The sequence below is a fragment of the Monomorium pharaonis genome, chromosome 1 (assembly GCF_013373865.1).
Source record: "Monomorium pharaonis isolate MP-MQ-018 chromosome 1, ASM1337386v2, whole genome shotgun sequence".
Classification (NCBI taxonomy): domain Eukaryota; kingdom Metazoa; phylum Arthropoda; class Insecta; order Hymenoptera; family Formicidae; genus Monomorium; species Monomorium pharaonis.
The window spans coordinates 8,864,795-8,891,228 of NC_050467.1; the positions used below are offsets into that span (position 1 = coordinate 8,864,795).

Below are 26,434 nucleotides of genomic sequence, written 5' to 3' on the forward strand. Positions count from 1 at the left end.
ATGTTCGAATTCTCTTTACGCTATCACTCTTATGAGCAGAGTAATGAATCCGCATAATTTAGTAATTTTCCCACGTTCGTCGTCAAATTTTTGGAATTTACGAGCCTCGCGGTTGAAGCAGCACTGCAGCGCTTCGATAGCGCGACTGCCACGTACGAGCCTCGTGAATAGTATGAATTATATTAGAAATATTATAAATGATAAAACGGCGATGGCAGATGAGTAACAATTTGCGCGTAATAATTAGTGAAAGTGCGAGAGACATGCCAATCGCAAGCTAATCGATCTTATTCATAAAAAGAAGACATTAAATTTAAAAAGAATTTTCTTGAATTAATACGTCGTTTGTTTCGGCGAGTTTGAGATTCTAACATAATCGCGAATTGCTCGAGAATATAATGTAAAGAAAAAGTTTATTAATAAGAATTCGGAATAATACGCTGAGAGCGTACTGCGGGGCCTCGCGCATGGGGCTCCTTCAAGCACGCGCAAGATGGGCGTGTTCGTGGGAAGAGGAGCACTCGAGACGGGCGGCGCAATGAAACGTATGAGATAGAGTAAGATGGAAAAAAAATTTGCGCCAAACGTAAGAATTTTTTTCCGTCTTACTCTATCTCATACGTTCCATTGCGCCGCCCGTCTTGTCGAGTACTCCTCTTCCCACGAACACGCCCATCTTGCGAGTGCTTGAAGGAGCCCCGTGCGCGAGGCCCCGCAGTACGCTCTCAACGTATTATTCCGAATTCTTATTAATAAACTTATTCTCTACATTATATTCTCGAGCAATTCGCGATTATGTTAGAATCTCAAACTCGCCGAAACAAACGACGTATTAATTCAAGAAAATTCTTTTTAAATTTAATGTCTTCTTTTTATGAATAAGATCGATCAGCTTGCGATTGGCATGTCTCTCGCACTTTCGCTAATTATTACGCGCAAATTGTTACTCATCTGCCATCTGAGGAACTAAAATTTTCCTTTCTTCATTACAAATTTAAAAAACAGATGTAATAGCGCATCTGTACTCTACCAATGTCAACATGAAACTGAATATAAGTATGTACATATGTAAACCGAAATGATTTTATAATAATAACAAAGAACATATTTGTAAGTCAAGTTTATAATATTATTATATATGTCACTCAAGCTCTGTATCTTTCTGTTGATTAATTTTGTGTGGATTCTTTTTTGTGAAGAACATTTCCGCAACCTCTCTCTTTTTTTGGTTCTTTTCTACATGTATTAGTTTTAGTGTCAACATTGAAAATTATGGTTGTATTATTGTGCAGTGTTTGCTGACCACTGTCAGCAATGAGTGTTTACTCTCATGTTTCCTAATATTGTTATAATATTCTTTAACACAAGTCCTTAAATGCTGTTTTGTTTGATCAATGGCTGTGTTTCAAAACTGCTGTCAGTACTGAAAATTTATAGTTTCTGTTACGTACACTATAGATTTTCAGTACTGACAGCAATTTTGAAACACAGCCAATGTATGCTGCATTACAGTATGCAATATACTACATCTATTTTATTTTTGTTATCCACCTTATCTTTACCTCTTTTTATTAATTTAACTTTTTTAGGGTAAACACAATGTTTAATCCCAACTTTACTAACCTGTGGCTAATGCCCTCGCTAAATTTCTTTATATATGGTAACATAAAACATTTCCTATATAGTCAAAGTCAATATTTAAAACAATTAACCCTTTGTGTCTCAGTGGGACTCTAAAATTCCACCTTTTTAAAATGATTTTTTTAGTTATTTTGGGCAATATAAAACCTAAAATTTTTTTCTAGAATTTTATATCTTTAATATCTTTATTAACATTTAGGTGCATATTATTGTCATAAGCTGTTTCTATTGTAACACTAGGAGCAGATACGTTCATTGATTAAAAACACATTTCAACTCTCCTTCCAAGCAAAGTGTGCAAATAAGTTTACATCAAATTCTAAATTGAAAACGACTTGTGTCAAAAGTATTGAATATGTTCCATAAAAAAAAAGTCTATATTAGAAGCTGAGGCACTGCCAGAAATATGAAATTGAAAAGAATTACTCATAATATGATATTCGTTTTCTATTAAACGAATATTATATATATAACAAATATTATATTAAACAAATTTTCTATATAACTTAAATATTTAAATAATGATACTTCTACTTGATAAAATTCAAATTATGTGATTAAAATACAGTGCGCGCTTCAAATTTCACGCATTTATTATTTGCGATAAATGTTTTTTAAATTTTGTTCATATTTATGTCAGTTTATATTGTTGATATGACACATTTCCTAACCTTCAAAAGTATTTTTGTCACTTAATATTTTTTATAACATCGAACAATTCTGACTTTTCAAACCTTTATATTCACAAAAAATTGTCGATTAACCCTACTTTCATCATAATATAAGAACAAAACCGTAAACCTTATTAAAATTTGTACTAAAGTCTTAAATTTATTATAGATATATAATTTCAGCTGAAATAAAGATATGTGGTGTTAGTTTAAAAAGCAACATTGTAAAAAATGTTTTTAAACTTTTTTAAACAATATTATTTCTTCACCTGATACAAAATTCGATCTTCCAAGTCGTCGTCCATAATATTTTAATAACCTTCAGAGTTCTTTTGCTGACGATTGCTTGTAAAAATCAATTATTGCAATCAATATTAAGCTTATTTTTAATATTAATCTGAATAAAATGGTTAAAAATGCTATGTGAACACGAGCATGATGTAAGTGATAGAGCCATGTCATTCATGAAAATAGAACCATTAACCATATACAAAGTGTCTCAAAACATGCGGGTCAACGCTTGTAAAAAGATAGAAGGAACCATAGATATCTTATAATTGCTGCTTTCCATTTACATGAAAACTCAGATAATTCTCACTTGTGACGTCATAAGTCTCAGTTAAATGCACATTCCTTTTGCATTCTCAGGGGCTCGATTCTTGAATTCATTTGCAAGAGAAACGTATTCGCAAATTCTGTTCTTACAGAAAAGTTGAAAATTTATTGGCTATCGTATGGCTTTTAACCAATAAACTTGCAACTTTTCTGTTAGAGCGGGTATTTGCGCATACGTTTTCTTGCGAATGAATTCAAGAATCGAGCCCCAGGGTGCTGTTCCATGGGCCTCGGAAAACGGAATCGGAAAGGCGGATCACCAATTACGGGATCCGTTTCGACGGAATTTTCAAAGGGTTTTAACAGAGCGATCCCGCGATTGGTGATCCTTTCCGATGGGACAGCACCCTCACAAATGAAATTCAACTGAGGCTGCGTTTCGATATTCACTGTCAGTAAAGACCTATAATAAAAGATTCGCCAATGGCGAACACAATTTTGATTGGTCACTTGAATCAAGTGGTTTATCCGCCATTGCGTACCCATGCTGGGCAAGGAAGAGGGGGGAGTGCTTTGTGCTGAGTAATATAGGTTAAAGGAATGTGTCAGAAATTATAAGGTAATTCAATCTCTGCACTCTCGAGAGTCACTATATTTTGACGACACACTCAGGAAGAACAAGAAAAATTAAATTTGCAGCTGCTATATGGTTGCGTAGAACTTGGAGCAGGCTCGCATTGTTTACTTTTATTATCTCCACTACTCCAGACTGCAGCCCCCCAGCCCCCATCCAGTCGCCAGTATGGGTACAAGATGGCGGACAAGAGTCACGGTTGGGGGCCATTAGCGCATCTTTGATGGGTGCTTTCCATTTAGTGACACAAGTCGACACAAGTATCGTTCTATCTTTGTTACTCATTGAACATAAAAAAAAATAGAACGATGCTTGTGTCAACTTATGTTATTAAATGAAAAGCACCAATTATTGGTTTGTTCGCGTCGCCATGCTCCGACATGGTCCTACTCACTCCAACGCATTCTAATAGGTTGGCGTCATCGGAATCAACGTATTAGAGTGTGTTGGTGAATAGGAGCATGTTGGAGCACGTGACGCGAACAGACCCTATAGATCTTTAATACAGTAGCGACAGTGAGCGTCGGCACCTTTGATGTAAGTAGTAATCGATCAAGTAACCGTCAGCCATGTTCCTGGTTGTACGAGAGCGCTTTATATAAGCAATATTAAGAGACAACGTAGTAGTATCTCGCGCAAAGTATTTTTAAATCAAATTAATTCTAATTTAATTTTTATATAACATTACAATTTTGGTGTAAGTATAAGTAGATTAATTTTTTATTCTTAATGTCATTATATTTTAGGCTGTGTTCCAAAATTCACTGCCAGTACTGAAAATTTATAGTGGGTGTTTACGATAATGGCTATCGGAGTAATTTTCTCTAGGACCGAAATATATGATAAGCACAACCATCTACTATCATCATGATTCGTGACAACTCAATGCTGTCCGATATAGCCAAATCATCACGAGCAAGTTGCGAGTTGCGAGTTCCGTGAGTTTGTAGCAGGTAACCTAAAAAGTACGACATAAATAATTTGATTATTACAATTAAAAATAATCTGTTTTTAATGTATGGTAAAATTATTAACTTCATTAAAATAGTAATTATATAACACAATCATGTATTTTTAAAGTATTGTCTAAAGTAATATTAAAGAGATTATTTTATTTACAAATATTTTATTTATTAATTTGTCTATCAAGTTTCTATATTATAACGTATATCTAATGCATATCTAACGTATATCTGTTTACAGTATATCTTAATTTACTATGCACTTGTATTACAAATTAAAAAAATTTATTGTAAACATTATTATTAGTTTCACATTAGTGAAATATTCATGCATAATATTTATACATAAAGATATATGATTTTTTAAATCAATGATAACACCATGCACTTATCATTAACAGTTGTTACAAGAAAGAAAAATATTTATACTTAAATTTTTATTTTACTTGTAATCTAAAAAATATTATTAATAATGATTTATTTAATAATTTTACATAATTTATCTCATTTGTTTCAAAGTGTTAACACCATCCGTTTAATAAAAGATGACTTTTCTAATATATATGTTAGTTAATAATAAATAATAACATTTATTGAGAATCAATGTTTAATTAAAATATTAGGTTTTGAAATAATACCGTTATGATAGAAACTTGATAGACAAAATAAATATTTGTAAATAGAATAAACTCTGATATTACTTTAGACAATACTTTAAAAATACATGATTGTGTTACATATAATTACTATTTTAAAGTTAATAATCTTATCATACATTAAAAACAGATTATTTTTAATTGTAATAATCAAATTATTTATGTCGTACTTTTTAGGTTACCTGCTACAAACTCACGGAACTCGCAACTTGCTCGTGATGATTTGGCTATTACCGGACAGCATTGAGTTGTCACGAATCATGATGATAGTAAATGGTTGTGCTTATCATATATTTTGGTCCTAGAGAAAATTACTCGGATAGCCATTATCGTAAACACCCTATACCGGACAGCATTGAGTTGTCACGAATCATGATGATAGTAGATGGTTGTGCTTATCATATATTTTGGTCCTAGAGAAAATTACTCGGATAGCCATTATCGTAAACACCCGAAGTCATTCACAAAAGAAACGTATACGCAAATACTCGCTCTAACAAAAAGTTGTAAGTTTATTGGTTAATAGCCATACGATAGCCAATAAATTTCTAACTTTTCTGTAAGAACAGAATTTGCGAATACGTTTCTCTTACAAATAAATTCAAGAATCGAGCCCCTATTCGATCGATCTCCAACTACTTCCTGCTGGGGGAGAAAACGAACACAGCTTTAAGAATTCTCAATACTACCAACTTAACCTTTTTTCCCAACACCTGCTAAAGCTATTTTCGAACGCATGCTTTATAACACCATGGAACAGACCACTATTAACCTGTTGCACCAGTGCAGCAGTGCAGCGAAAGAGAACAATTCAAAGGTTAGGCTTTCCAAACACAAACATGACTCGTTGAAAATGAATAAGAATAAGCAAGTTGTCGGTGATTCAGTTGCATACAAATTATTTCAATTCATTGTTTTTCGCCGAACTAGAGTCTAATCATTTATGTTAGATTGGTAGCATAAATGACATCATGATTACCGAGTTTGAGTACAAAAACACAGAGGAGAACTTTATAATGCCGTCGTTGTCATCATCGCCATCGTCCGAAATGGATTTTGTGGATTTTCGTCCGCAGAAGGAACTGGTGTACAATAGATTGTTGCCTTATGCGAACGAGCTCGACGTGGAATCACAACAATGGCTCGCCGAGATTAAGGGAAACTTAGGACGTGCGGTCATGCTGCGTGAGCTCGCACCGGGATGCATCTTCTGGACGAGCAGATTAAATCTGTAAGTGACTATCAATCTGCAGTGTTTACTTTTTGTTTCTTGCTTTTTTACCTATTACGTTTTTTTTATCTTTGTACGCTATTTTATTAACGATTACATTTTTTGTTACATGTTTCTTATCTTTCTTTTGAAATTAACTTTTATGTTCAATTTTGGCAAAATAGTGTGCAAAGAACCAAAAGCTGGGAAGAGGAAGCAAAGAGTACATAGTAGATTAGCTTGAAGATCTAGAGATTAATCATGTAACTTCATGAAACTTCCCAAGCAATGATGTCAAGAGAAGACAATGACATGAATTTTTAGTCATTTATGGTCTATAACGTGATTAATAATAGTGATTAATAAATGTTTATAAAACGTTATTTCTTATATGAACTAAAGATGTTGGGTGCTTTCCAGCAATGTACACAGGCAACACTGTGTAACACAGTGTACGAACTAGTGTTTTCCAACTACGACACAAGATCACACAATCAGGTGCACAGCTATAAAGCTAAGGGGCTTTCCATCTATCAAACATTGTGTCGTCATTGTGTGACACAGTGTTATACAATTTCGAGTTGTACGCGAGAAACGCTGTTTAGCTTTATTTTAAGGTGCCTTTTTACTCTGATGCTTGACGCTCATTTTCAGCATCAAAAAACATCACGTGACTAAAAATAAAAATACCCATTTGTCATTTTTAGTTCCGTGATGTCTTTTGACGCTGAAAATAAGCGTCAACCGTCAGCGTGTAAAGGCACCTTTACTGCCAAGGAACAGAGCAGTAATTACGAATATATTTGTGGTGTAAGTTACTATAATATTGAAAAATTTGTTTTTATAAATTGAACATTTTCTAATAAGTCTTATTAAATAAGATATACATTGCTTCACAATGAATTATTTTATTTGTTTAATATTTGGTTAATAATGGAAACTGAAATAATACATGCACTGCAGTGTTTGCAAATAAATCCTTCCACTGCTACAATTGGAAAATTATATATTCATTAATTATTAAATTTTTGTAAATTTTAATTGCAATAGAATGCAATATTTAATATTGATAGTTAACACAGTTAAGATGTGTAAAAGATAGTAATAATTAATAGTAAATTTATTAATAATAAATATACTTATATAATTGATTATATAATTGATAAAATTTTGTAATGTTTTTTGAAGAAGTAAGATAAATTCTTTTTTCGAGCACATGACAACAGTTTTTTTTTAATTTATAATGATAACTTACGACGTTTAAGACTATCATCAAAAAATATTTTTTATTAAAAATAATCTTATTTTATAATAAATAAAAATCTCTAATTTTATAATAAATAAAAATGTATTATTTTTTATTCCTATCTAAAAAAGGAGATGTTAAATCGAATCGAATTTATTGTTGCCGCTTTTCCGAGATGCTGATTGGCTGTCTCGCTATAAAGTTGTTAAGTGCGTTGTGACTGTCTTCACTTCGTGTCATTTCCAGCTGTCAAACTACTTCGTGTCATTTTCAGCTGTCAAACTGTCACTTTTGATAGCTGATTGAAATAATTACAAGAAATCAGGGAAAAAGAAAAAAGAGCCAAATAAAAAATATACGAGAGGAAGAGAACGAGAGAGAGAGAGAGAGAGAAAGAGAGAAAGGGGGGGGGAGAAGTAAGAATCCTTTCTAAAAAAGGGCATGGCATCAATACTCGCATCTCTCGAAGTATTGTTGTCGCTTTTCCGCGATGCCGACTAAACGTGTGTCAATAGTTTTTAAAAAAGTTATGGTGTTGTAATTAATAAAAACATTTTTTTAAAAATTATTTTGCCCGGAAAACTTGAATTTTGAAAGCTAGACGTGAAGTGCTAATTGAATATCGACAGATTTATTTATTTTAACGCAGTTTTCATATAGTTCCGGACGCGTCCAATAATTTTCTAAAGAGTTCCAGTGATATAATTAATTAAAACATTTTTTAAACAATTATTTTGTCCGAGAAACTTGACTTTTGAGGGCTAAAGGTGAGATGCTGTTCAAATATCGACAGTTCTATTTATTTTAACGGAATTCTTATATAGTTCTGGACGCGTACAATAAATTTCTAAAGAGTTCCGGTAATATAATTAATTAAAACATTTTTTAAAAAATTATTTTGCCCGAAAAACTTGAATTTTTGCTAGACGTGAAATGCAAATCGAATATTGACAATTATGTCTATTTCAACGCAGTTTTCATATAGTTCTGTACGCGTATAATGGTTTTTTAAAGAGTTACGGCGTTATAATTAATTAGAACATTTTTTAAACAATTATTTTGCTTGAAAAACTTGAATTTCTAAGGCTACACGACAAGTGCTAATCGAATATCGACAGATCTATTTATTTTAACGGAATTCTCATATAGTTCGGGACGCGTACAATATGTTTCTGTAAAGTTCAGGTGATATAATTAATTAGAACATTTTTTAAACAATTATTTTGCCCGAAAAACTTGAATTTCTAAGGCTACACGTCAAGTGCTATTTGAATATCGACAGATCTATTTATTTTAACGTAATTCTCATATAGTTCGGGACGCGTACAATATGTTTCTATAAAGTTCCGGTGATATAATTAATTAGAACATTTTTTAAACAATTATTTTGCTTGAAAAACTTGAATTTCTAAGGCTACACGACAAGTGCTAATCGAATATCGACAGATCTAATTATTTTAACGTAATTCTCATATAGTTCGGGACGCTTACAATATGTTTCTATAAAGTTCAGGTGATATAATTAATTAAAACATTTTTTAAACAATTATTTTGCTTGAAAAACTTGAATTTCTAAGGCTACACGACAAGTGCTAATCGAATATCGACAGATCTATTTATTTGAACGTAATTCTCATATAGTTCGGGACGCGTACAATATGTTTCTGTAAAGTTCCGGTGATATAATTAATTAGAACATTATTTAAACAATTATTTTGCTTGAAAAACTTGAATTTCTAAGGCTACACGACAAGTGCTAATCGAATATCGACAGATCTAATTATTTTAACGTAATTCTCATATAGTTCGGGACGCGTACAATATGTTTCTGTAAAGTTCAGGTGATATAATTAATTAGAACATTTTTTAAACAATTATTTTGCCCGAAAAACTTGAATTTCTAAGGCTACACGTCAAGTGCTATTTGAATATCGACAGATCTATTTATTTTAACGTAATTCTCATATAGTTCGGGACGCGTACAATATGTTTCTATAAAGTTCCGGTGATATAATTAATTAGAACATTTTTTAAACAATTATTTTGCTTGAAAAACTTGAATTTCTAAGGCTACACGACAAGTGCTAATCGAATATCGACAGATCTAATTATTTTAACGTAATTCTCATATAGTTCGGGACGCATACAATATGTTTCTATAAAATTCAGGTGATATAATTAATTAGAACATTTTTTAAACAATTATTTTGACCGAAAAACTTGAATTTCTAAGGCTACACGACAAGTGCTAATCGAATATCGACAGATCTATTTATTTGAACGTAATTCTCATATAGTTCGGGACGCGTACAATATGTTTTTATAAAGTTCAGGTGAAATAATTAATTAGAACATTTTTTAAACAATTATTTTGTCCGAAAAACTTGTATTTTAGGGCTAGGCCTGAAATTCTAATCGAATATCGACAGATCTATGTATTTTAACGTAATTCTTATATAGTTCTGGACGCCTACAAGAGTTTTTTAAAAAGTTACGGTGTTATAATTAATTAAAACATTTTTTAAACAATTATTTTGCCCGAAAAACTTGACTTTTGAGGGCTAAAGGTGAGATGCTGTTCAAATATCGACAGTTCTATTTATTTTAACGCAATTCTCATATAGTTCCGGACGCGTACAATAAGTTTCTAAAGAGTTCCGGTAATATAATTAATTAAAACATTTTTTTAACAATTATTTCACCCGAAAAACTTGAATTTTGAGAGCTAGACGTGAAATGCTAATCGAATATCAACAGTTCTATTTATTTAAACGCATTTTTCATATAGTTTTGGACGCGTACAATATGTTTCTATAAAGTTCCGGTGATATAATTAATTAGAACATTTTTTAAACAATTATTATGCTTGAAAAACTTGAATTTCTAAGGCTACACGACAAGTGCTAATCGAATATGGACAGATCTAATTATTTTAACGTAATTCTCATATAGTTCGGGACGCGTACAATATGTTTCTGTAAAGTTCCGGTGATATAATTAATTAGGACATTTTTTAAACAATTATTTTGCTTGAAAAACTTGAATTTCTAAGGCTACACGACAAGTGCTAATCGAATATCGACAGATCTAATTATTTTAACGTAATTCTCATATAGTTCGGGACGCGTACAATATGTTTCTATAAAGTTCCGGTGATATAATTAATTAGAACATTTTTTAAACAATTATTATGCTTGAAAAACTTGAATTTCTAAGGCTACACGACAAGTGCTAATCGAATATCGACAGATCTATTTATTTGAACGTAATTCTCATATAGTTCGGGACGCGTACAATATGTTTCTGTAAAGTTCCGGTGATATAATTAATTAGAACATTTTTTAAACAATTATTTTGCTTGAAAAACTTGAATTTCTAAGGCTACACGACAAGTGCTAATCGAATATCGACAGATCTAATTATTTTAACGTAATTCTCATATAGTTCGGGACGCGTACAATATGTTTCTATAAAGTTCAGGTGATATAATTAATTAGAACATTTTTTAAACAATTATTTTGACCGAAAAACTTGAATTTCTAAGGCTACACGACAAGTGCTAATCGAATATCGACAGATCTATTTATTTGAACGTAATTCTCATATAGTTCGGGACGCGTACAATATGTTTTTATAAAGTTCAGGTGAAATAATTAATTAGAACATTTTTTAAACAATTATTTTGTCCGAAAAACTTGTATTTTAGGGCTAGGCCTGAAATTCTAATCGAATATCGACAGATCTATGTATTTTAACGTAATTCTTATATAGTTCTGGACGCCTACAAGAGTTTTTTAAAAAGTTACGGTGTTATAATTAATTAAAACATTTTTTAAACAATTATTTTGCCCGAAAAACTTGACTTTTGAAAGCTAAAGGTGAGATGCTGTTCAAATATCGACAGTTCTATTTATTTTAACGCAATTCTCATATAGTTCCGGACGCGTACAATAAGTTTCTAAAGAGTTCCGGTAATATAATTAATTAAAACATTTTTTTAACAATTATTTCACCCGAAAAACTTGAATTTTGAGAGCTAGACGTGAAATGCTAATCGAATATCAACAGTTCTATTTATTTAAACGCATTTTTCATATAGTTTTCGACGCGTACAATAGTTTTTTAAAAAGATACGGTGTTTTAATTAATTAAAACATTGTTTAAACAGTTATTTTTCCCGGAAAACTTGATTTTTGAGGACTAGACGTGAAATGCAAATCGAATATCAACAGTTCTATTTATTTTAACACAGTTTTCATATAGTTCTGGACGCGTACAATAGTTTTTGGAAAGTTACGGTGTTATAATTAATAAAAACATTTTTTAAACAATTATTTTGCCCGGAAAACTTGAATTTTTAAAGCTAGACCTGAAATGCTAATCAAATATCGACTGATCTATTTATTTTAACGTAATTCTCACATAGTTCCGGACGCGTACAATAATTTGCTATAGAATTCAGGTGATATAATTAATTAAAACATTTTGTAAACAATTATATTTTCCGGAAAACTTGAATTTTGAGGGTTGACGGGAAATGCTAATCGAATATCGAGAATTCTATTTATTTTAACACAGTTTTCCTATAGTTCCGGACGCGTACAATAATTTTCTAAAGAGTTCGCCAGAAAGTGAAAGTTTTGAAAATTGATTGAAAATTAACAGGTAACATTACATATAATATATTATAATTTTTAATTTATTTAAAGGGGATTAAGTATGGAGATAAAGTATGTAAGAGTGATATTAAGAAACATGAAAATATAATATAATCACTAATTTGTGTTTAATGAGTGAGAGAGGGGTGGAGGGAGGAGAGTGGGAGAGCGTGAGAGATAAAGAAGAGGATTAAATAAGAAAGTAAAGTGTAAGAGTAATAATGAACAATATGAAAATAATATAATTAATATCATTAATATTATAATTAATAATTTAGAGAGTGGGAGAAAGAGCGTGAGATAGAGAAGGGCATTAAATATGATAAAGTGTGTGAGAGTAATATTACAGAAGAAAAAAAAGTGCAATGTTCAATATAAAAATGCTAAGTGGCGCGCGCGAAGCGCGCGCAATGTTGTGGTCTAGTATAATAAAATTACCCAACAAAATTACCTTTTTAAAAAAGGTAAAAAAAGACGCCAAGTGTTTGGTTTTTTCTTTAAGCAAAAAAATTATTGGATGGTTCAACCTAAGTAATATAAGGAAAAAATCACAAATTCAAGATAAAACTTTTAATCAAATTCAACCTAAGTGGTATATACTTTTGGATGGTTCAACCTAAGTATTATATACTAACAAGGGAACCTTGCAAACTCGTAAATTCTGATTTTAATGAAACTTAGCATAAATGTAGAGGGGGTGAATACATGAATTTAGAAATTTTTAGTTGGTGCCCAAAAACGGTTTGAAGGAGTGAAACCACCCTTCAAAGTTGAGACATTTTTGCGGTTTTTCGATATATCTCGTAAACTAAACAAAATATTAAAAAATGTTTTTTTCATACAAAAGTTTTACAGCATAAATACTTCCATTTAACTACGCTATTCATTTTTCGGGAAAAAAAAATATATATATAAAATTTTTTTTTAAATAAATAGCATAGTTAAATAAAGGTATTTATACTGTAAAACTTTCGTATGAAACATTTTTTTATATTTTGTTTAATTTACGAGATATATCGAAAAACCGCAGAAATCGTCTCAACTTTGAAGGGTGGTTTCACCCCTTCAAGCCGTTTTTGGGCACCAACTAAAAATTTCTAAATTCATGTATTCATCCCCTCTACATTTATGCCAGTTTCATTAAAATCTGAATTTTTGAGTTTGCGTGGTTCCCTTGTAAGTGTGTCAAATTTAACTTAAATAATATATATTTCTGAAATTTTTAAAGTTGATACTCACACAAATTAACTTTTCTACAAAAATAGTGATATCTAAATATTTTGCCCCAGTTATAAAAGCAAATATTTTTATAGAAACTAAAACATTATTATTATTCTTTAGCCAGTTTTTACAATACAAATTTTTTAGTTTTGACACTATAAAATGAGAATATTTTAACGATAAACTTAAGAAGATTCTTAAATATAAGATTAAACTATAAATATTAGCTTTTGTATTAAATTATTGGCTGCTGTGCGCCTGCAAAAAACAATTGTCAGGAAGCATATTGGCAAGAAATAAAGTAGATAATATTGAGCTTGAAAATAAGTTTTAATACAAATAAATTATAAATATTACAAATAAATACTTTAATACAAATAAATATTTTACTACAAAAACTTACCGCTGCTAAACCGAATAATTTGCCAGCTCTTTCTTTTTCTTTTGTATGTGCACTTGACGCCTTTTTTTACCTTTTACAAAAAGGTAATTTTGTTGGGATATCACGCATTTTGTAGTGTTTATAGACCACTTAGATTGAATTTGATGTATGTATCACTTAGATTGAATTTAATGAAAAATATCTTATTTGAACACAAGTAAATTATTTTTTTCTATTCCATATATCACTTAGGTTGAATTTGATCAAAAGTTTTATTTTGAATTTTGTAAATTTTTTATATATTATTTAAGTTAAATTTGACACACTTAGTATATATTACTTAGGTTGAATTTGACACACTTAGTATATAATACTTAGGTTGAACCATCCAAAAGTATATACCATTTAGGTTGAATTTGATTAAAAGTTTTATCTTGAATTTGTGATTTTTTCTTTATAATACTTAGGTTGAACCACCCAATAATTTTTTTGCTTAAAGGAAAAACCAAACATTTGGCGCCTTTTTTTACCTTTTTTAAAAAGGTAATTTTGTTGGGATATCACGCATTTTGTAGTGTTTATAGACCACTTAAATTAAATTTGATATATGTATCACTTAGATTGAATTTAATAAAAAATATTTTATTTGATACATAAGTAAATTATTTTTTTATATATATACTCAATATACTCATATGTAAAAACTATTCAAAGTAAAAACTCATATAATACTGTATTAAAACTCATAAACTTTCATTTATAAACAATTTGATAAAATAAATTTCAAAAGAAATAAATTTTTTCCCTCTGCTGTATTCCAATTTTTATATTAAATAATTCAACAACTCCATATCACATCACATACAAAAAATTATAAATATACACATATTAATTTTTATTTACAACATTTCTCAGTAATATAATTATTTCATTATATATAATTATTATTATTAATATAAATAATGATTAATTTAACTTTATTCATATTTTTACTTGCAACTTTTTTCTAATAATATAATTAATTAGTTTTAATAATTTTTTATTAATGTTTTTAATAATATTAATCTTTTTTAGCATATATAGCGAAATCTTAAAAACAAAATAATCCACAACTTCATATTGTTGTACAAACATCCATCTTATCATTATCATTAACACCAGTATAAAATTAACCAGAGAACAACGCCACTTAGATATAATATATCAAATGTTCAATACATATTTAATGAAATAATCTGAAAACAGTTCAGCAAAAGTAATAAATTATTATTTTTAAGTGGCATATTATCTAAAAAAGAACAGTTTAACTGGTTTAACATAAGGATTTTATATAAATAAATATTACTAACAAATATTTTGTGTATTAATGAGATACATATTCTTTTATATTATTTATTTTAAAAAATTAAGTTTTTTATTCTTATATTACTATATCATTAATTATAAATTAATTATAAATTAATTTTACATTGATGATGAATAAATAGATGAAGTGTGACATAGAGTTGTGCATTTATTAAATATATTGATAACACTGTAAGGATAAGAACTATCTTTTATCACCAAGGTAGCAGCAATTATATACGTTACTAGTAAACCAAAAAATAAAAATTTGTATTATTAAAAACATTGAAAGTTTTATTCAAGCTAATTAATAGTTAATATTGATTGACAATTACAGCAAAATTTAACTGATCCACAATTCTATATTACACATCTTATCATTTATCTCATCGACATGATTAAATAAATGAGTAGTGTGACGTAGAGTTGTGCATTGGTTAAATATTGATAATATTGTAAGGATAAGAACCATCTTTTGTCATCAAGAGATATTAGCATTATACAAGTTACTAGTAAACCACAAAAAATAAAAATTAGTATTAATAAAAACATTTACAAGTTAATTAAATTCTTTTTGACAATTACAGGAGATATTAAACTGCTCTGTTTTATTACTGATTTTTTGGACACCGAAATCTTTTTATTGATTACATGGAATTGAAAATCTTTCTCCAAAATTAAAGTACAGATAGTAACGCGGTGCGCTGCGATTAATTTCATACGAAAAACGAAAGAAAGTTAGAAAATTATAGTTTTGTTATCGACTTCTGTAGTCGACTCGTAAAAACATTTGCTACGTATAAAAGTTTTAGACTTTGTACGTATAAAATAAGCATGAGGCGCACTTGGCATTTCAGTAAAGAACAATACTGTGCCTTTAGAATAAGCCTAGGAAAAAAGTTTTCCGTGTTTAAGGGGATTCTATCTGTTTTATCGACAGAATTGTACAATTTGTTCCAAAATCCTTCTCCAAAATTAAAGTATAGACGATAACAGTGTGCGGAATACATAAACTTTAATTCTGGAAAAGGATTTCTAAATTTATAAAAGAAATACGTACAAAATTTTGATAATGCCTAAATGACTCTACATTATCGACCTCGATCAAGTTTGACGAGCAGTTTAGCATCCCCTTTCTATATCACACAACATCTCATCTACCTGATCAACACCAGTGTAAAATTTGAGCTTGTTACTCACTGATTAATTAATTTTACATTAGTGTTAATAATTAAATAGATGAAGTGTGACGTAGAGCTGTACATTTGTTAAATATTGGTAACGCTGTAAGGATAAGAACTATCTTTTGTCACCAAGCAGCAATTATATACGTTACTAGTAAAGAATACAAATTAGTATTATTAAAAACATTTAAAGTTTTATTTAAGTGGGTCAGTTAAATGTTGCTGTAATATTAACAATCATTTAATGATTGTTAATATTACAGCAACATTTAACTGACCCACATCTCTATATCACACATCTCATTTATCTCTTCCACACCAGTGTGAAAATCTGAGCTTATTACTCACTGATTAATTTTTAATTTTACAATGGTGTTGATGATTAAATAAATAAATGAAGTGTTACGTAGATCAAATAAAAGTTGTATTTCATTTGGTTTCATTTAATTACAGCAACACTTAACTGATGCACACATCTTATGTCTTATTGACGTCAGTGTAAAATTGAAAATTCATCAAAAAGTAACATTAAGCTCAGTTAAATGTTTCATTAATACATCTGTGTGATAATAAAATAATAATATAAGAACATTTAGCACAAAAATCTCATATATTTCGCATATTTTTGATAGATTTGTTGTTTTATAACCTTACACTGTCACTTAACACGAACCTAACGCGGTGCGCCGTGCGCGAGCAAGGCTGTTCGTTTCAGGAGTGGGGAGTCAAGTACAGACACATGTTAGAAAAAGACGGACCTGACGTTGAAAAGAGAGAGACTGGGTACATTTTCTCGTCTTGCCTCTCGCCCTTTAGGTGCCTACAAGGTTGACGACGACGACGACCACGACGACGTATCTTAAACGAAATTTTTGACATTTAGACTTTGCGTCGTGATATCTCCTCCCATAGATTACGTAGAGGAAAAATAAAAACAGTTTTCTGGTACAAATCGATCCCAAGCTTTCGATTGAGCCTAGTTAGAACTCAATCAGTTTAGCCGTTTCTGAGATCCGATAATCTCGGGTGCTCGCAAGTCGCGTACTCGCGTAAAAGAGCACGGTCGGGCTCGCGCTGTGCTTTCACTTAGCGCGAGCTACTACCGTGTCTCTTGATAGAAATTTATATTTATTAAAACTGCAAAATTTTATTGTAAATAATAAAGAGAATAAATTTATTTGGCATATAAACTAAAAAGAAAAAAATTATTAGAACTGGTCTCGAATCCAGCTCGCACAGATAGCAAAACAGTAGGCGCTCACTTCCCAGATAACACAGTATCTTCTTAAAGAATTCATAAAGTAGTCTTTCTTTCTGAACAGTAATTCCTGAGGAATTCATAGAAGAATACTTTAAGAATAACGTAGGAAGTTACATGCACCATGATTCGAATTCCTCAGGACTTCTTAAAGTATTCATAGAATTACTTGTTGGAATTCCTCAGAACTTCTTAAGGTATTCATTAGAACTTCTCCAAGTAGATCTCTCAAACGAAATTAAAAAATTTATTTTCAAGATTTCTGATAAATGTTTCGATTTTTATAATATTGGAACGTTTCTCAGAAAAATTTAAAAGATAAAAAATTCTGATTAATTTTGTAAGAGGAAGAAAACTATACTTGTTTTAGCCAAGCCATAGTCGTACCCGTTAAAGGATGTTTAATTTTTGTACCTGAAAAAACGGTCACCCATCCAAGTGTTAACCATCGCCAACGTTGCTTGACTTCGAAGATCGTACGCATCCTAACGCCCCGTGATGATCCATGAACACTTCTTGTTTATGCATACATATTTGTTAATATATTGTTTTGTTAATTATATATAGCGCATTTTGTGTATAAAAGTATAAATTAGCATTTATTAAGCGATATATAATTATAAAAATGTAATTGAGATTATCCAAACACTCGAGTAATTTCTGATGAATACTCAAAGTATTCCAAATAATAAATCGCGAGGTATTCATTGCAATGAACTCTTAAGGAATACTTCAATGTGAACTCATTGTGGCTAATTCCTCAAGAATTCTTTATGTATTCATTTTTCTACTTCTTCAAGTATTCATTAAAATGACTTCTTTAGGAATTTCTGTTCATCTCTGTGTTATCTGAGCTTAGCACCCACGGCCATCGCACTTCATGCCGAAAAGTGGCTTTTTATTGTACTTACCGACTGGCCGAAAATGCACATATTTAAATGCAATTTTCTCAGAAAGTAGGGTCTATTCACTCAAAAACCAAAACACAATTTTTGTTTTTTTATCTCCCTTTTCGAATGTACTATAGCTAATTTGAAAGTAGACGTAGCAGATGTTAGCATCTCCTTGTCAGTAAAAAAAATGCATTTTTTGTCAAGCGGGCCATCCACCATTCTAAAATTGTATTCGACGTAGAAGAACCACCTTGCACACAAATTTAGTTACAGGCAAGAGCTATCGGAAGCCATGTGCGCTTTTGAAAAATTCTTTTCAATTTTACTTTAATTCTGTTTTCTAAGGATTTTCGGGGATGCTAATTACGAAACTGCTGTCAAATTTTAGAAACTTAAAATGGCTGATTTAATATGGTGGACTTAAAAGTGTAAAATGTAGAATAGTTTACACAATTATTTAAATTTTGTGTGCTTGAGAAACAGTGCAGTCTAAGGCATAAGTTTAATATCACGTGACTGATGGTAAGACTAACGCTGATAGAAGGATAGCTCACAGAAACTACGGAATGTAAGAATACTGCAATGTAGGGTAAGGAATAACTATTTGCAAAAACAAAATTTTATGAATAAAGTAATAATATGTTTTTAAAATTAACACGTAACAACACTTATCATATGAATACGGTTGATAATATTTCTCTTTTCAAAGAAAGATTGCGCAGCTAATGAGAGTTCTAGGATACCCCGCAAAATGCAGAGAGCATGTTGGATCCGTCATTTAAATTTTTTAAATTTAATAGCAGTTTCGTAATTAGCATCCTCGGAAACCCTTGGAAAACAGAATTGAAGTAAATCTATAAACTATTTTACATTTTGCACTCTTATATCCGCCGTATTGTCTCCGCCATTTTGAATTTTTTAAAAGCTTACATGGCTTTCGATAGCTCTTGCGTCGAGTACAATTTTGGAACGGCAGGTTGCCCGCTTGATAAAGAATGCCCCATTTATAAAAATATAATTTAACTGTATACATATTTCTCTTATTATGCTTTGTTATAATCTAAAACAAATACTACTACGATCAAAAAATACGGTGAATTTTATTTAAACTTCGCGGATACTATAAAATCATAAAATTTTTTTTTTTTTTGTATGTTGGTAGTATTGTCTTTGACATTTATACAGAGTTTTATGTCAATATATTCAATTGCTGCAGAGCTACACGTGTTTTTGTAAACATTCCAAAGTGAGTTTTTTTATTTTTACTGTGTCTGATTTTGTTGAGTAAAGAATTTGCATTAAATTTTGCGGAATAAAATTCTGCCGCGGAAACGTTGAGGATGTTGCAGAAGGCCTTTGGTGATAAGGCTATGTCGCAAAAAAATGTTTACAAGTGGTACAAAGATTTGAAAGAAGGCCGAGAATGAGTTTAAGACGAACAGCGCCCCGGACGAAATTAAGTGTTTTTGAAACCAATCGAGATTTGACGTGTTTGAAGTGCAAAACATCTTTTAAAATGGTTTGGGTTGATCCAAATGAAATGCCCGCAGCATCAGCAAATCTCTAATTGTCAATCAACGATTTTCGAGCAAATCTTTGATTTCCTTGACGTGGCTTTTATCGGTAGATGTTGATGGTCGTCCGGGGCATTGTTCATCTTGAACTTGTTCTCGGCCTTCTTTCAAGTCTTTGTACCACTTGTAAACATTTTTTTTGCGACATAGTTTTATCACCAAAGGCCTTCTGCAACAACCACAATGTTTCCGCGGCAGAATATTTATTCCGCAAACAAAATTTAATGTAAATTTTTCCTCTAAAATCAGACATAGTAAAAAACAAAAAACTCATTTTTGTATGTTTACAAAAACACGCGTAGCTCTGCAGCAATTAAATATATTGACATAAAACTCTGCATCAATGTCAAAGACAGTACTACCAACTCACAAAAAAATTTCATGATTTTATAGTCTCGCGAAGTTTAAATAAAAAACTCACCTTATTTTTTGATCACAGTAGTAGTATGTCTATAATCCAGTATTCATGGATCATCACAAAGTGTTAATTCCCAAGCATTAATTCCACTTATCAAGCAATCATCGAGGTTAAGCAATATTGACAGTGGATGCCAAATGTGTGACAACTTTTTTTGATTACAAAAGTTTTTAAGTGATGCTGTAATAAATGTGACTATGTCACAATTTTTTTAGTCAAAATTAAGTTATATATTGGTTTTATTTTTGTTGTCAATAAGACGTTACGAAATGACGTCTCGTGGATGCGGAATTTTGATGTTATTTCCAGGTCTTATAAGACTTTATTTAGGACAATTAATTGGTCACTTTATGAGCAAAATTTACCGTCATTATGACGTCATTTTGCTATTTGGGTTTTTATTTTTTATTGTATCTGTTCTGCATAAACTTTTACATAATTCACGCGATTATATGTAATTCTGTGTACGTGAAAAGTACAAATTACTAAATATAATAACATACGAATATTAAGGGAAATTTATAATATTAATATTTGCGATAACCTTATAAACATTTCCTTAAAAATAGGTGACATTTGGCACTTTTTACATGGACTTTTACACCATTAAGCTTGCTGCCAAAAATTCACGTGCAAACTGTCACCAAGGGTGCTTTTTAGGAAATGTTATTAACACAGCCATTAGACTATCTTTGTTACTTGTTAAAAATAGAACAAAAATGCTACAGATATTCATTTTGCAAATGAAATGTTTCACTTTTTAGTTGAAAAGAAGGAGAACCAATAAGCCATGATTTTGGCCTTCTTTGGATTTTATTGTAAATTATCAGAAACAAATTTTATTCTTAATACATAAAACACTAAATTAAGCTATTTTTAGCTTAAACGGACATGTTCAATGTGATCGTTATCTTGTATAAATATAGAAATTCGTATTTGTGGGTATTTTGTGCAGTATAACTTGCCTCAAAATCGGGGATATTATATTCGAAAATCATGAACATTATAATATAAAATTATATTTGTAAAATTGATGACAGTGAAATAGGTCAGGTAGCACACATATACCTGGTTGCAAAACCGTGAAAAAGATCACCTTTTATCGTACTGAATCTATGAGGCGAAAAAAATGACTTTGTTACCCTAGAAGATTATGTATTATATTTATGTATTACCTTTTTTAAAAAAAGTAAAAAAAACGCTGCGCACGCACGTGTGTGTGTGTGGGGGGGGGGGCGTGCGGGCGTGCGTGCGTGTGTGTGTTACACAAATTATATATTAGGTCTGCGTATACTATGATAAAGAAATAAACTAAGACAACTGGTTGCATCAATAACATTGTTCCATTGGAATGCGATGTTTGATTTACGCCATGCACCGTCGCAAACTCGAAGCTTTATGTATCAATTTTGCATGTTATCTTTTCGTCATCCGCTATTTTGAAAAAATTGTTGCACACAATCTCAATTTAAATTTCGAAAAGTAGGATTTTAAAGTTTTCAAATTGTTTTTGAACTTTTATGCTGTGGTATTTAGGTGCCGAGATATTCAATTTTGAATTTGCAACATGGTCGATTTGGTCAAATTATGGTCGTAATTCCTTTGAATGATATTTTATTGTGTGTATGTGTTTGTGTATGTGTTTGTATACCACAAGGATAAGGACTCCGGGGCTCGTTAGCTCCACAGTATGTTTAGATTCCACATCCTCTTTGTGGTGTGTTTGTGTTTGTATGTTTTGTATACTATAAGGATGATAAGGACCCCGTGGTTCGTCAGCTCCACAGTATTTTTAGACTACACCCTCCTTGTGATATATTTGTGTGTGTGTGTTTGCACACGCCCGTTTATTAATAGTGGGTTGTATATTTAAAGAAAACTTTTTTTTTAATTGCATTAACTCAGCAAAAAATTATTGCATCAACCTCGGTAAAAAAGTATTTTAAAGATAACACTCTATACTTTCGTGTGCGTTTTGTTCTATTGGACTACGATGTCTGAATCACGCTATTCATTGTCCCAATCTCGGACCTTTGATTATCAATTTTTTATCTTCTTATTTTATTATTTGCCATTTTGAAAAAATGGCCGAGCATAATTGCTATTTAAATATTCTTAAAGTGGACATTTGGAACTTTATTTTCCACTTTGGCATTTATTTCTATCTTTATTATTTATCAAGTTATGATTATTTGAAATTGGTAAATTTCTTCCAAAGAACCCCGCACAAATATGAAAAAAAAGCTCGGTCAATTTCCTTGAATTTTTTATATATTGTAGTACTTATAATCCTAATGAAAAATTACAATTTGTGCGACTTTTTTATGTTTAGTTTCGGAGTTCAAAATTTTAAAATATTGTTATTTTAAGGTTTACTGCGTGCGTTTGAACTTATCAATTTGCTCGCATATGTATATATACACATATATGTATGTATAAATGTCGTGACACTCTCTCTCTATCTGTGTGTGCGTGCGTGCGTGCGTGCGTGCGTCACAGCAGAGATAAGCAAAATCCAAACGATTTAATACTCATTAATGAATAATAATGTTGTAATATTAATTAACACCTCCTTTCACGTGGGGGAGCCTTCGACCTTTTTCTCCTGCACCCACTTCGTTGGTAAGGGTGCTTTATACAGAAATACGCAAAAGTATGATACTTTGTTGAGAAATAACTATGTTACACAAAATTTTCACACAAAATTTGATGTGGAAAGAATGTATTCTCAGAAAACGCGTGGGCGGGGGAAAGTCTTCGACCCCTCCCCTGCACCCCCTCCCCGTAATTTTTCTTAACTTTAACCCACCAATTTTATGTCGCTATTTGCGGAGGGGATGCAGGAAGATGGGCTTAGCTCCTCTCCCACCCACGCATTTTCTAAGAATATATTCTCTTTCCACACAAAATTTTGTGTGACATAGTTATTTCTCGACAAAGTACTGTACTTTTGCGCATTTCTGTATAGGGCATTCTTACCAACAGAGTGGGTGCGGGAGGAGGAGAAGGCCGAAGGTCCCTCCATTTTCACCTCCTCTGTGCGTGTGTGTTCTATTTTACATGGATATTTTTCAAACTTCTTTTGTTAATATCTCTTTAACGAACAATGACCGACCATTAAGTTATAAAGAAAAGTTACTCAGGGTCATGTTCCTGATAACGTATGTGAAGCACATTGAAATCGGGGGTGGCTCCGTATAGGTGAATAATTACCATATTCTTTTTAGGCGAACCTAACGGAATAACATAGAGTCTATAAAACTACGTAATTTAGGTAAGATGTATAAATTAATAAAATATAATATTAATACTTCGATCATACAATTCGGGTTCCAAATTAGGCGCCCATTTCGTCAGATGCTCTTTTTGACATGTATTACAAAAACAAAATTATTTAAAAAATAGACAGTATTATAAAAAATTCTATATTATTTGAAGATACTCTTTAATTTAAATTAGTGTAGGAAGTATAATGTGTACGAGCATGCGAGCGTGTCGAGAATTCGGCAACAAGCGGTGTGCGAGTATTTTCGTTTGTTTTAAAAAAATGAAGCTTGCAAGAGAATTTTTGAGCGAGACGAGCGGATATTCCCAAAGAGTCAAGTCGGGAATAGAAAATAAATTAAGAATTCTGTTAGCTTCGAGCAACAATTGAAAGTTGTTAAAAGCACTGTTTGAGTTTGTGAGATTTACTCCAATTTCTTTAATAAACATTTTAAACATTATCGTCTATATTAGTATTTAAATTAGTATTTTTAAAAGTGTTTTTATAATTCTTATTTAAGATATATAGTCTGAAAACGATATGGTGTTCCAAATTCGGAACCTTTTCTCTACGATTTACAGATATATTACTTGATATTTATTTTTTACTTTCTTAAAGCAAATGACAGCAACTTATTATTACATCAATATGCAGTATATATTTTAAAGGAGACTGTCACAAGAAAATTGTAAAGCTCTCTAGTATTGAATTTATATACTAGACAAGATTTTTGAGGGCGATAATGTATCTTAAATAAAAAATTTACATTTTGGTGTTTGCGTTGCGATATTTCCACTCGTAGAGCACATAGAGAAAAAAATAAAAACAATTTTCTTATATAAATCAAACCTAAGCTTTCGATCGAGCCTAGTTAGAAGATTGGTTTAGCAGTTATTGAGATCTGATAATCTCAGGTGCTTGCAAGTCGTCCTCTCGCGTAAAGATACACGGGCGGTATCGCGCTGCACGTTTACTTGGCGCGAGACACTACCGTGTCTCTTGATATATTGGAGCTCTAATAATCGGAAATCTTTTTTTTTCATTTTTATTCTTTTTATTCATTCCTTCTGTTTTTATTTGGTTTAGGTTTAGGTAAGTAATTGGGCACTTGAGAGTAATTGGATGAAATGTTTTTACATACGTTTCAGTGTCATCATCAATTTTACATACAAAAATAATTGTATATTATGATGTTCATGATTTTTCAATATAATATCCATGATGTTCAGGTGAGTTGTGTATACTGCACTGTTGTGAGTGTGATGCACTCACACCAAGAATGTCGCAAGCAATAAAGGTGTCAAGTGACACCTCGCGCATGCAACATCGCCCGGTCTACATACCGGGCGTCGCACCGGGCAATGCACCCGGTTGCTTAATAAACAACACCCAAAATCTCTTGATTTTGGGCCGAATCTGCGTAGCCAGCAATTGCTGACTAAGCAAGTGCACTGACCGAAGGCTAGTGACCGCGGAAGTACTCTCCCCGGTTATATGTCAAAAATCGGTGTATATAAACACCGCTGTAAAAATAACGAGCGTGCTCAATCGAATAGCGTACAGCGACGACCGTATGTCGCTCGACCCTATATTTTTTATACGGGTTTATTAAGTAACGAATCAGTGTAACTCATTTGTAACTAAGAGAGAGAAAATATATAGTGTTATTCTACAAATGGCTTTATCTCTCACGGAACCTGACTCGAGGAGTCACGGCAGCGATCCCCAAATACCGTGTCTTTAAATAAGGGGCACAACAGCACAAAATATTAAAAAATACGGAATTTTATTTTCAAATAAGATAACGACCATATTGAATATGTCCGTATAACCTGAAAACAGCTTAATTTATGTAGTAAGAAATTGTTTCTGATAATTTAAATTAAATCCAGGGGGACCGAAATTGTGGCTTATCGGTCCTGCTTCTTTCCGAGATATCTTTGAAAAATTTTGATGCTGTATGGCTATGTTATTTGTATCAACTATAGCATTTATTTTTTAAGTATGATGAACTTGTTAGTGTAAAAACATAATTATGTTTTGCACTTTTTCTTACAAAGAAATGGTTGGAATTATTCTTCATTTATTTTAATGAGCTTTGGATATAAAAAAATATTAGATAGACCTATATTTTTTTGCTACGTATCTCGACGTTAAGGGTTGAAACCACATTACGAAAAACGCATTTTTTCGTTTTTGGTGAATATCTTTGAAAATTTGAGATAAGATTTATGAAAAAATACTTTATACAAAAGTTTTATGACATTTCATACTCTTTACAATAATATATTTGTTTTTTAGAAATTAAAAATTTTTTAATTTATCCCCGTCTTACTTTTTTGCAAATTTTGAACATTTTGTAGGAACAAAAATTAAAGAGCATTAAAAGTCGAACTAATTCATATACAGGGTGTTTCTAAACTGGCGCGAAATTTGTTTTTAAATAAATTTTTTGCAGCATTTTGAGAAATAAATTTTAATACAAAGATGTCGAGGTTATAATAATTTTTAAATGGGAAGAATTTATATATCACGAATGACTGGAACTTGGTTAGGTGGTGTGAGAGTGAATGGTCGTGTGGCGATAGCGGTGTGAGAATAGGGATAGGAATAATCGGAATAACGAGATTTAGGTTGTGAAAATTGTTGTAAGAGGGAAGAG

General features: G+C 31.2%; 2 protein-coding genes across 10 annotated transcripts in view; one reads left to right on the forward strand and one right to left on the reverse strand.

Moving 5' to 3' along the window:
* Window positions 1–2,853, reverse strand: part of LOC105831246 (protein phosphatase 1L) — a 264,636-nt gene extending 261,783 nt beyond the window's left edge. For 2 of the 8 annotated variants that reach the window (XM_036292225.1, XM_036292221.1), the window contains exon 1: window positions 2,582–2,842. Coding sequence is in view for 3 of the 8 variants with exons in the window: in XM_012671246.3 (XP_012526700.1) it covers window positions 2,582–2,617 (36 nt within the window). In the remaining 5 variants the exon portion in view is untranslated. Of the gene's footprint in view, window positions 1–2,312; window positions 2,496–2,581 lie in introns of all 8 variants that reach the window. The other 6 variants (XM_036292211.1, XM_036292205.1, XM_028192038.2 and 3 more) reach the window with 5 other exon arrangements.
* A 3,017-nt stretch (window positions 2,854–5,870) lies between these two features.
* Window positions 5,871–26,434, forward strand: part of LOC105836804 (proteasome activator complex subunit 4B) — a 165,073-nt gene continuing 144,509 nt past the window's right edge. The window contains exon 1 of one of the 2 annotated variants that reach the window (XM_036292035.1): window positions 5,871–6,350. In XM_036292035.1, coding sequence (XP_036147928.1) covers window positions 6,091–6,350 — 260 coding nt within the window. In that variant the 5' untranslated portion in view covers window positions 5,871–6,090. The remainder of the gene's footprint in view (window positions 6,351–26,434) is intronic. The other variant, XM_012681093.3, reaches the window with a different exon arrangement.